The 12,534-nt window shown below is 38.2% G+C and overlaps 1 protein-coding gene across 2 annotated transcripts in view; it reads right to left on the bottom strand.

Moving 5' to 3' along the window:
• Cltc (clathrin heavy chain) overlaps window positions 1-12,534 on the bottom strand; it is a 62,903-nt gene that overhangs the window by 5,407 nt on the left and 44,962 nt on the right. The window contains exons 16-31 of one of the 2 annotated variants that reach the window (XM_050119522.1): window positions 12,209-12,351; window positions 11,575-11,809; window positions 8,865-8,987; window positions 7,307-7,452; window positions 6,894-7,077; window positions 6,504-6,696; window positions 5,575-5,732; window positions 4,925-5,089; window positions 4,691-4,798; window positions 4,443-4,610; window positions 4,174-4,323; window positions 3,955-4,086; window positions 3,735-3,845; window positions 2,866-3,036; window positions 2,390-2,611; window positions 1,232-1,252 (exon numbers count right to left, since the gene is read on the bottom strand). In XM_050119522.1, coding sequence (XP_049975479.1) covers window positions 1,232-1,252; window positions 2,390-2,611; window positions 2,866-3,036; window positions 3,735-3,845; window positions 3,955-4,086; window positions 4,174-4,323; window positions 4,443-4,610; window positions 4,691-4,798; window positions 4,925-5,089; window positions 5,575-5,732; window positions 6,504-6,696; window positions 6,894-7,077; window positions 7,307-7,452; window positions 8,865-8,987; window positions 11,575-11,809; window positions 12,209-12,351 — 2,430 coding nt within the window. The remainder of the gene's footprint in view (window positions 1-1,231; window positions 1,253-2,389; window positions 2,612-2,865; window positions 3,037-3,734; window positions 3,846-3,954; window positions 4,087-4,173; window positions 4,324-4,442; window positions 4,611-4,690; window positions 4,799-4,924; window positions 5,090-5,574; window positions 5,733-6,503; window positions 6,697-6,893; window positions 7,078-7,306; window positions 7,453-8,864; window positions 8,988-11,574; window positions 11,810-12,208; window positions 12,352-12,534) is intronic. The other variant, XM_050119523.1, reaches the window with a different exon arrangement.

The raw sequence follows: 12,534 nt of genomic DNA, 5'->3' as shown, positions 1-12,534 counted from the left end.
ACAGGCTCTCAAGAAACACACACAGCCCACAGCAATGCTCTATGTTTCAGAGTAGTATGATGTAATTGCAATGACTTGTACATGCTTGATTTAAAACAACGCATAACACTACAGTTCAATTACCCATTTTTCACACACACGCTTTCTAACTGCCTTGCTTACTAGCTGCTGAAGGGTCTCACACACAATGCATTTTACTCAGGTTTGCCCTAAGTTCCAGTGGTGACTCCAGTCTGATGAACAGAATCCCAAAGCATTGGACCCACCCAAGTTCATTTAAATTTAACACTCCTTTACTTCCCCACCCCTCCCTAGCCATAATTTTACACCAGGCTTAAGTTTTAAAGTTTGTTTTGTTTATACTGGGATGGAGACAAGCCAGTGAAGAAAGCAGCAACCAAATGGTGCCTAAATTTGGCATTCTTGGATATTGAGCCAACTAATCAACAAGACAGCAAATTTTAGGTAGTTTCTAAGGCATGCCTTCTTACAGATAGGTGTTAATATTGCCTTGTTATAAATATTAACAATCCACGTTGCTTAGCAACAGTTACAGCAAGCTTGGCTCTCTCATGATTGAAAAGATTTTGGTTCCTCTTAAAAATGGACTAGCACCATGAGAACTGGACACCTGGAGAAACATGAGGAAAGTCTCTTCTGAAGCAGCTAGTATCTCTTGTATCTACTTTCAGCAAAAAAAAAATTAGTAAGAATCAAGAGATCAGAAACTGGATCACAGTCCTTCAATACCACAAAAACCCCAGAAAACAAACAAACAAAAAAGCCCCACAGAACTCCAAAAGCCTCTTAGGGCATGTACATACAGATATAAATTCAACAACTGTCAGGCAAGCTCACAAAATAAAAAAGAAGATGTTTTAATTTATTTCAAATATTAAGAGAGTCCTACTACGGTCCAGATACCCTGATAGTTTGGAATTAATATTGAAACTCACCACGCTCAGTTTTAATAATATATTAAAGAGAGACTGTGAACCAACTACTGATTAGCCTCCTGCCCTTCCTAAAGCCTATTAGCCGATTAGTAGCAAACATCTACTAATGTCCTACAGCTCTATTATAGTTATGTTCCAAGGGACTTGCAGAGGCTTAGTGAAAATTTATTGGGGGGAAAGCAGCAGCAGCAGTGTAGAAAAGGAAGGAAAAAAATCATGCAAATTCCTTAGACTTAGTCCTCCAGACTTAAAGATGGAAAAGAATCAACTTTCACCTTTTCCTTTATTGCATCAACCTGCAAAGGAATTCAGAAGGTGCAGCTTAGAAAAAAAATCAAATTCCATATTGAGCATAAAAAGGTAGAATCAGCAACAAAGGTTCAAGGGAGAAACATGTACCCACTAAAAAAGGTAGGAGCGAAGTGGAAGTAAAGGGCATACGGAAGCAAAATTGAGAATCCCTTTTAACTTCAAAGCTCACTGCAGAAGTATTTATGCTAAGTCAGTGTGAAAGGAAGCAGTTTAATGGCTAGTAATGGACAGCACTTAGGTTAACAGCAGCCAGGTCTCAAAAGGTGGTATTATGCATAAGAAAAGAAGCTCGTCTCCCCTATGGCTAAGCTGTGGTAACTGTTTAATCACACTGAACTTACATATAAAATATTACTCCTTAAAAAAAAAACCTAGGTGCAACATGAGATATGTGATCCCCTAAGGAAAATCTCTCTATACTGAGGGCGTTAGTAGTGTTTCCCTACTTGTATTCAGACACCTGAAGAGATCAGAAGTGAGACTTCAATTTTAAGCTTGATTTGCTCTGACAAAATTGATCTTTCAAAATCATTTACGTTGTCTACGCATATCTAGTAATTCAGGGCAAGCAAAAACTATTCTAACATCAAAAGGAGGTGCTAAAATGAACAGTAAATTTTATAAGGTGGCTGTATCTTCAGTTTATTTAATGTGTATTTAGGAAACATAGTTAACTGAAAATTACCTATGGTTTTTTAAAATTAGGTATCTGATTATCAAAAAAAAAAAATCTGTGATGATTATTAGCAGGCTGTTTATACAATGCAGTTTTCCCATGGGAAACAGGTAAAGACATGAAGTCAGGAACCAAACAAAGGTAATCTATAGAAGTATACATGGAAATCTGGGTTATAGGAGTTAATTTTGAAATGCTATTTTAAAAGATTTCAAACATTAAAACAAAAAGTGCTATTCACTTTAAGAATATAAAGGGTAAACAATGACAAGTTTGAGTTCCCTTCCTAGTCATGGCACCTGTTATCTCTTAAGAAAAATTCCATATAATAAGAACATTTTATGATCAATAATTTCTACTTGAGAAACAGAATAAAAAATATGCATGTAGAATTGTAAATATTCTCAAAATTACTAGTTCTGAATATACTTCTGACCATCATTACCTTGGTCAAATATTCCTTCATAACCTGGATGAAATAGGGCATGGCGAAATCCATGATATTGTGCCTCCATGCAGTTTCCAGGACGACATCTGGCCTTAAGAGATCATAACAGGTAAAGAGACAAGCCCCAAAGCACTCTCTTTTTTCTTCCTGCAAAAACCACTGTAGGAGTTCTTCAGCCAATTCTGTATCTTTAGATTCAGAGGCATACTGCATTGCGTCCTATTCAGAGGAAACAATGAAGGGCAGAGGTCAACCAATTATGCTGACTTAAACCAGTCCTAAAAGTAAAAAAAAAAAAAAAAAAAAAACAAAACAAAAAAAAAAACCCCACCCCACAAACCACTCAAAGACCACACATTCACAAAAGAGAACGACACTACCAATTCTCATACCCATGGAACTAACAGCTCCATAACATCACTTGTAAAGATACCATCTGAGTTGCTTAGACAGCCCACCCCCACTTTATCAACCTTGTAAAGGCTGTCTTTCTTGCAAAGCTCTACGCTCTGTTTCCAGCGATTGTTGCCTTTGAAGAGATAAGCAGCAATTCTTCTGAATTCAATGAGTTCATGTTTTTCCAAACGCTGAGCAAGTGAGATATTGTCAAAGTTGTCATAAGCATCTATTGATGTTCGCAGAGCCTTAAGAGATGAGACAAAGTCATTCAAGTCAACTAAAGGCTTTCAGTTTAACATTTATTTTGCACAATTCATTTGATGTAGGCAATTAGATGACAGCATAAAACATAGCAACATAGATTCAAGCATCAAACTACAAAAGTTGTAGCCTATGTTCAGGTGTGAACTTTCTTCATCTACTTCTAAAACAATAAATAAAATCCTCAAATGCACTGTACAATTTTCTCCAAGGTTTCCAGTATCGATACTAACTCGAATAGCTATGGAACTCAAGGAATATGTAATATGGACAAGAACTTATGCTGTCAGGAAACTATTCATATAATTTAACATGATATTCACTCTTACAGATTTGGCTCTGAACCTAAAGGAAACTCATGGTGAGCCAGATGCCCAAGTCTGAGGCAAGCCTGGACTACCAAGCAAGTTCCAGTCAGGTCAAGAATAAGTGAAACTAAAAAAGGCAATTACCTTAAAAGACAAATACTAAGATATTATGTAAGAAAAGTAATAATCAGTTAAGTCCACTTAAGAGCAAGTAAGTTTTAAAGACTAACTGAAAGAACCTAGGCACCCACGTGTCTGCTCTTTTATAAACGTAAGGATAACAGGAGCTTTTACTACAGAATCTGTTTAAAGCCAACTTTAAGCCTAATCAGGACCTAATGTCTTAAGTATTTACAAGAATTCATAGGTTTTACCTGGTAATCTTCTTCTGTAATAAAGAGGTTGTTCAGTGATTCATTTACAGACTTGTTGTTGTGGTTCTGGACGGAGCGCAAATATGGTTTCACCAGTGGTAGCTGTTTAACCTTTAAGATAAAGTTTGTTAGAAAGGTAGCCACACTGTAGAAGGTCTAGGACAACTGTTATCCAAGCACAGCAAAATCTTCACCATGAAGTTCAGTTTAAAATGGTTACCTTGCTGAAATAATTGACTGCACGAGTGTGATCCAACCGTGGAGACAGCACCATGAGCAAGTCATTTAACAACAGAGGCTTGAATTCTAAGTAGAACTGGATTGCTCTGTAGTAGAGTTCCACATTGGCCACCTAAAGTAGGAGAAACCCATGCATTAAAAGTCAGTTGCTCCCCCAATGAGCTTTCTCCTTCCACAGCCCATACCCGAGGGTACATACCTTGGTGATGATATCCTTGAACTGCCCTTCCTTCCATGCATCGGTGGGATGATTCATCATGGTGATTATAGCATTATCATATTCTTCATACTTGTCATACAGGAACACCAGCTCTGCCCAAAGATGAGCTTGTTCTGCAGCTCTCAGCACCTGCATAACAAAGACCAGTGGCTTAACATGTAAATCTAACTTCTGCTACCTATCAGCCCAATGAGAAGCATGGTGTTTTAAATTATTAGAGTTGCCTGGCAGTGGTGAAGACTGGTTACCTTAGGAATATTCACTCTTGACCAGAACAACTCCAGGTGTTCCCTCATTTTCTGTGGCTTGAATTTAGAATACAGAATAGCTAGTTCAGTAAACATTCCCATGTGAGCTCGCTCCAGTCCCAAGGCTGCTTCCAACATGGTGATGAGTTCTTCGAAGTATCCACGGTCCTAAACAGAGAAATAAGCAATTAGAGGAGAGAACATGTATGCAAAGGTCTCAATTCATATGAAGTCCTGGTGTTCATTACCTGATAGTAGTTGATAAGTTCCTCTAACTCATCTGCATGTACTACAATATGAAGTCCACACATCTGAGCAAGACGGAACTCTTTCCCATCTACACAGGCAAAGCAGACCTAGAAGAAACATTTTTCATTATGAGAATTCAAATGTAAATGTAGATGATTATTCCAACTCAACAGTAGAAATACAACTTTCAAACAGAAAACTTGAGTCATCATTCAAACTTGGGTTTAGATTACCTCCTTCCAGGTCCGGGTACTATTAGCTTTTCTAGCACCATCAACTGCTGCCTGATATTCACCAAGGTGAACAAGGGTAGATGCCAAGCGTCCAAAGTTAGAAACATTATTGTACAACAGCTTTGCAGCATCGTACATTTTTTCATCATAGCAACGGTCACCAACCTAGGGACAAAGGCAATCCATGATCAGTAAAATGTAAGTCTCAGCTCAATCCTTCTTTCAAATTCCTATCTTTGCACTGAACACATACACTCTGTCTCTCTCTAAAATGTTGATTCTTCCAAAGCAACAAAGTTATGCAATCACTGACTAAAGTGTGAAGGTAGTAAGATAATTCAGTTAGAAAAGTGCTTGCTTGCCCACCACCCACATAAAAAGCCAGGTGTGATGGTGTGCTTGTGATTCCAACACCGACGCAGTGACAGAGCAATCCTTTACACTTGCTGGCCAGCTGGCCTAAACTACTTACTGACACCCAGGCCAACAAGATACTCTGCTTTTTGTTTTGTTTTTAAAGTGGATAGTGCCTGAGAGGTAAAAACAGAGCTTGTCCTCTGGCCTTTATATGCACCTACATACAAGCATCCCACTAAACACACACACACACACACACACACACACACACACACACACACACAGGAACCCACTTGCTGAATATGAGCGTTATTTGGCCCATTGATGAACTCTTCTAATTCTGCAAGGCGGTTTGTTTTAGCCAGCGCAAATATCAATTCTGTCTCCACATAGGACTCTCGAGCCTTCTTTCGCGCCATCTGCAAATACTTCACCAGTTCTTCCCAGTTTCCTAGATAAACAAATAAGCCATAAATTAGCATCCTTATTTTATATTTCCAACCAAATATGTAAGATCTGCTATTTGTGCCCCCTACATTTTTTTCTTTTTTCTTTTTGAGAGAGTATCATGCTACATTTATGTTTATGCTTGCTGGTCAGCTGGCCTAAATTACTTTACACCCAGGCCAACAAGACACCCTGTCTTTTAGTGGATAGTGCCTGAGAGGTAAAAACAGAGCTTGTCCTCTGGCCTTTACAGTATCTACATACAAGCATCCCACTAAACATACACACACACACACACATTATGATGATGATGGGGATGCCCGGGCTGTCCATGAACTTAAGGCCTCCTGTCTCAGCTTCCCAACTACTACGATGGCCTATGCACATCACTTCACCGATTTAACTCCCCTTTCAAAATAACTGCACAGAACAACACATAAAAATGGATATGCCCAAAAGTATAAAAATTCCATTATATGCCTGTATTATTATTGATCCAAAGAATATCTGATACCTTTGCCACACACTTAAAAGTTATATATCAGAGCTCTATCACGATTTTATCAGACTTCAAATTAAATAAACCTTCTCCATAGATCTTCTAAATTCACACAATGCAGTCAGTGTTTAGCTGGAATAAGATGCTGGGCTGAAAGTTTTCACAAGTAATCAAGACGTATTGAACCTCTACACAATTAAAAGTTAAGATACCCAAATACATGGCTTAGTAATTTTCTGAGGTGTCAAATACATAAAGATTAGATGTCATACATACCACTGGTGTTGGCAGCCTGAACAACTTCCATGTAGGATGAAGGATCATCAGCTTTGATGTAGGAATCAATGGCTTCCTTCACCATTCCTTTCTGCAACTGAGCTTTTGCAAGTTGACTCCAAACAGCAGGCTCATTGCAGCGTTCAGCAAACTCATATGCACGATCCAGGTTTCCAATATGTTCAATTAAGACCTGGGCAACATTTTTGAATTGGTGTTACAGTAAAAAGGATCTTACATGTTTAAACTGATAGCATTTTATGATTACTTATGATTACTTATGATTCTACTGTGATAGCAATCTGTACACACCTAATAGGACAATACATTCTTTACATCAAGAGAAGGCATTGTAGTTATTATATTAATTTATCTAATTTCAAGATCTACCTGAACTGCTGAAGTATTGACATCAAACTTCCGGAAAATAGCAAATGCTTCTTCAAACAGTTCATTGCTGATGGCAATGTTAGCAATATCTGGAGCATCATAATTATCCAGGCGGTTAATATACTCCATAACACGTGTCCGATCAGCCTTAATTGCAGTGAGGATGAGGAGATTTTGCAGATTCCTTTAGAAACCAAGATATTCAACCACAATGTTTAAAAAGCATATCAGTGGCAAGGAATAACCAGTATGGCACTAGATGGTCATTTGTCTCAGGGGACAGGGTGAGAAGAGGAAAGAGTATTAGGAGAGTAACAGAAACTGCCTCTAATTTATTTTCTGTTCCTTCCCCAAACCAACAGGTCACATTGAAAGACTGAGCAGAAAGTCAGTGCAGTCCTCTGGCAGCGTACCTGTGTTCACTGAATACAGAGTTATCAAGTACAATTTTCTCCAGCAGTTCAATGAGTTCATTAGGAAGATCTGCTGTCATAAAAGCCTTCACAGTTACTGACACTTCTTCTGGGTCCTGAGTTTCAGACAAGGCTGTCTGTACAACCTACAGAGGATATACATGGTATAGTTATAAAAACAAAAACAAAAAAATCCAAGGTCTTCTTAACAATATATTGCCTAGTAAAAATAACTTAGATAACTTCTCCTTAGAAAATCTCAAATAGGAGGAAACTACCTCTAATTTACTACTCAGTGATCTTTGTACACAAATACACATGAACACACATTGTTTCTAATTAGGCTACTAACATTAGCAATTACACAATTCTTACTTTCCTCTGATAAAACACTTTCCATAATAACACTTACCACTATTACTTAATGGCTTCTTATTTTCAAATCCCAGATGCAGATTATAAAATGAACAACCCTGGTTTTGGCTACTTTCATAAACCCAGATGCCACAATGATTGCAGGAAGCTTTGTATCTATCTACTTGGGAAGGTGCCTTGGAAATGCTTCCTGGGTTAGTGGAAAACTCAGAGGTAGTAATCTGCTCTTCAAAATGCTGTACCTACTTGTCTACCAGAAGAATTTAAGAATCATTATAATAACAAGCAATAATTAGCATTTTAAATTCGAGATTTCAATATCATATAGGTATAAAAACTTCAACTGTGGTTCTGTGGTTCTTTAGTTGATTTACTATCACTGAATTGGGCACTGTGTGCTCTATTATGTACTATTCCTGTGGTTGTGTACATGAATGTGTGTAGGAGCGTGTACATGTATCAAAGGTTGTTACTACCTACCTGTCTTGCCCAGTTACTTCTCCACTTTATTTTTGATAAAAGTCTCTCCCTAAAGCTCATCCATTTGACCGGACTGGCTTACCAGGATGTATCAGAGATCTTCCTATCGACCTACCACAGGGATTCAATACAGGGGCCCCTAAGCCCAGCTTGCATGTGGATGCTAGGGATGTGAACTCACATCTTCATACTTGCAGATGGAACCATCTCCATGATACTTACTTGGAGATAGGATCATGATACAGTCATAGCTCAAGATGAACTCAAATTCACATTCTTCCTCTCTCAAACAATTAAGTGCTGGGACTTCAGGCATAAGCCGTATTTTCCTCCCCCCCCCCCCCGAAAAAAAAATTACTTGGATTTTCTGTATTTTGTATTATCAATCCTCATTGGGTGCTGACTTACATGAAGACATATTTTAAATGTCTTCAATTTAGTCATGTGGTCAGGTAATAATTTGTAGTCAATCCTAATTTATTTTCTTTTAATTAAAGATGATGAATTTAAGATAATTGTTTTAGATTTCACTTTCCTTATATTTTATATATATAATTTTACATTTACGTAGCAGAATTTTAATGTTCTTTCACTTTTTCTGCTTTCCACTATAGTCCTATATGACTCAGTTGAGTATCTGGGTACATAGTGAAAGGAAAGTATTCCAAGCCAAAAAGAAGAGAAACACTTTTCCCATTTTTACCTGGTCAATTAGTGGTCTTCTGTATGGATTACTTTCCAGTAGCACACTACCCCACAATTCTGGATCTTTTCGACGGACCAGGTAGCGGGAAAGGCTTTTGAAGAGGGAATTCTCATTACAAACCTAATTAAAATAGCAAGGGTTAATGTCAACACAAGAAGTAAAGACTGTAGAAGACTGAACGTTATCTGCAAATTTGCCGACTCTTGGTTCTGTAAGACATCTATTACTTCTATTACATCTGCCAGTCAGATGTACTCACTGAAACTCAACAATAGAAAAAAAGAATTTTTAGGGGCTTTAAAAAAAGCATCCTAATATTATATTAGTTTATTTATTTTTGAGATGGTGGTTTCATATACAGAGCTTCAAATTCCTATCAACCCTGTCTCACTTCTCAAATGCTGGAATTACAGACCATACTCAGCTTATTTTCGATGTTCAAACATTAGTATTGTATGACTAAGTTATAAGCTTTGTGTTGTACTTTAATACAGGGCTGGTTATCTCCAAAGCTTTCTTTTAGTATTTTATTAACTACTCTTACATACTTACTTTCTATATATTTGCATATAGATATGCAAAACCTTTGAAAGTATGTATGTACATACATAATTAAGTTTCTTGGATCTGATCACTGAAGTGATTCTAGAAACAAATATATCTCCAGTATAGAACTTGGTTGCTAATGGCATCCTTTGCTAGAAAGGGTGGGGGTCTCCTGGAAAAATGAGCAACTCTAAGCTTGTAAAGTTACAGAGTGATCCTGCTGTATTGATTATCAGGAATGAAGTGCCCCAACAAATCAGGCGACCATCTGGGCCCCAACAGAAGTAACAGTTGTTGCGGAATATTTGTTTAACCACTTAAAGATATGCTGCTCTTTTACCTTGCCTGCCTGGGCACCTGATTAGTCTACTAAAAAGCTGAATGGCCAGTAGAGTAAGGGAAGGAGGTGTAAATGGAGGCTTTAGTTTCCCAGCAGCCCAGACCCAAATATACAGGACATCCCATATCAAGGAGGTATAAGTGGGACTTCCAGGCAAGGTGAGTAAGTAGGAGGAGGATTTAGGCTTAAAAAAACAGAAAGAAAAAGAGACCAATGAGAGGCCAGTGTCCTGGCAGACAGACACAGAGGAAGCAGGAAAGTAGGACACACAGAATGAAAGGTAAAAAGCCCCGAGGCAAAATGCAGATAAATAGAAACAAGTTAAGTTAAAAGAGCTAGCAGGACAAGCCTAAGCTAAGGCTGGGCATTCATAATTGACATTAATAATAAGTTTCTGTTTCTTTATTTAGGAGCTGATTGGCAGCCCAAAGAAAATTCCAACTACAAAGAGCCATGACTATAAAGAGTAAAACAAGAATCTATGAATCCAGGCTGATAAATATGACAGAAATTTTTTTTTCCAGTGCTAGGGATTATACCCAGGGCCTTGCTCAAACCAGCCCAGATTTCAGACAACCAGGAGAAAGGGCTGAAGCTTCACGGAGGCTAAGCAGAGTGGGGGAAGAAAAGGAAATGTGCACTGCCCACAGAGCATGCGCATTTGTTTATAATGTGCTTCTGAATACAGAAACATGGGACAACCGTGACTTAGGACACATTCTGAGTAGAAATGTATGATCTATATGCAGTCACAGAGAACTTGAGTGCAGCCGAAGAGTTAGGAAGTGACACGGGGAAACTAAAATGAGAAATGCTTTACTTTGGCCAGGCACGTAGCTCAGGTGATGCAGTGCTCTCCCAGCATGGCATGAGGGAAAGGAGACTATACATCTATACAAAATGTACAGAGGTCAGCAAGGATGCTCAGTATGTGAAGGCACCTGTCACCAAGGCTGATGACCCAAGTCTAGTTCCTAAGAGACAACAGATTCCCACAACTGTCCTCTGACCTCTACATACATGTGTACAAAATATAATTATTTTAGTTTAAAAAAATACAGAACAGGCAAATCAACAAGGGTTGAGTGTGGTTTGGCATTTGAGAGAGTCTATGAGAGTCGAGAGTATGGAGAAGCTTTACTGAAAAGAGGGTGTCCTTCCTCAATGATGAAGGCCGGGAAAGTGGGAAAGAGTAGTGATTATGTAACACTGTGATATACTGACAGCCACCTAATTGTTCTCTTTACAATGGAAAATTTAGTTATGCATTTTATTTCACCAATAAAACTGAGTTTTAGCAAAGGTATCTGTCATTAAAAAATACATTTCTAAGAACTGATTCAGAATAAAGACTAAAGAGAGAGGATACAATTATGATACTGAATTACACACAAATCTGATAACACTGAAAGAAAACATTCTTCAAATACCCTATTAATGTCATATTTAATGTCATATTGGTTGTAGCTAGTATCTATGTGAAGATACTTTTTCATTCATAGAAAATAAAGTCCAAAGGGACACAAGTCCACAAGGTAGGTAACATAGAAAAAATGCTTATGTTCAGGATGTATGACAGTATACAAGAACAAGTAAAGTTTATATGGTTAACACGCCAAATCAGGAATGTATATAGACTTTACATTTTGGGAACTTTTAGGTTTACTTCTCTTTCCAATTAAGTTTTAAAAATGCACCTATCTGCCCAGAATTGCTCCATAATACCTAAAAACAGACAGAAACTCAGATTCTTCTAATCAGATATACAATTAACTGAAGAGATACAGCTGCCTCTGCATATGCTCAGCAAACAGTACTTACATTGATGAGTTCCAGGTCACACTGACCACGTTCATAAGCGACACAAGCCAGATGTGGGTCTCTCTTCTCACAATACTTTCCAACAACACGACTGTCATAATAGGGGTTTTCACGAAGAAATCTCTCTGGGTTGTTATTACTGTCGATGTATATTTTGGCTAATGCATTGTGAGTAGCAGGCTCCTCACAGCCCTCATGAATTCTGGCCTCAAGCCAAGGCAGAAGCAGCTTCAATCTAGTGAGAACAACAGAGCCCCACACACTATGTTACAGAGAGCACAGTCCTCTCATAACTCCAGCATCACCTTATAGGAAAAACCAAAAACAACCCCCCAAAACCATTTCAACCCTGATAATTAGCGTGTCAGTGTCCCATCAGCTGTCGAGCAGCTTCAACTATTACCACACTCTCCAGATTCATCTCTCTCTTTTTTTTTTAAATATTTATTTATTTATTTATTAAGCCTGCTGGCCAGAAGAGGTCACCAGATCTCATTACAGATGGTTGTGAGCCACCATGTGGTTGCTGGGAATTGAACTTAGGACCTTCAGAAGAGCAGGCAATGCTCTTAACCGCTGAGCCATCTCGCCAGCCCCAGACTCATCTCTTGTAATGGTGAAAGCAGTACCACACCTGTTTCTCTTTTCCACTTCAGCAACAAGCTCATCAGTAGAGAATTGACCTCTCACAACAAGAATCAAATTTTTAATGACATCTTCAGAGCAGTCAACATCAAGCAACCCTCCAATAACCACAGGGAGTCGACTTGGATTTACCTGTATTTGGAAAAGAAAATAAAACATACCATTACATTAACAGGCAAAACTGAGTTAAAAACTTAAAGCCCAGTTTTCAAAAATTAGCAACAAACTGTGCATCTAAATTTCTAGTCACATGAAGGACTTTAGCACAAGTCCAACTAGAAGGGCTCACAGTCTAGCAGGCATTGGGAGCACTTG

Source organism: Alexandromys fortis, unplaced genomic scaffold, assembly GCF_014885135.2.
Source record: "Alexandromys fortis isolate MF-2015 unplaced genomic scaffold, M_Fortis_MF-2015_v1.1 scaffold_173, whole genome shotgun sequence".
NCBI classification, from domain to species: Eukaryota; Metazoa; Chordata; class Mammalia; order Rodentia; family Cricetidae; genus Alexandromys; species Alexandromys fortis.
This window is presented reverse-complemented; position numbering and strand designations above follow the sequence as displayed.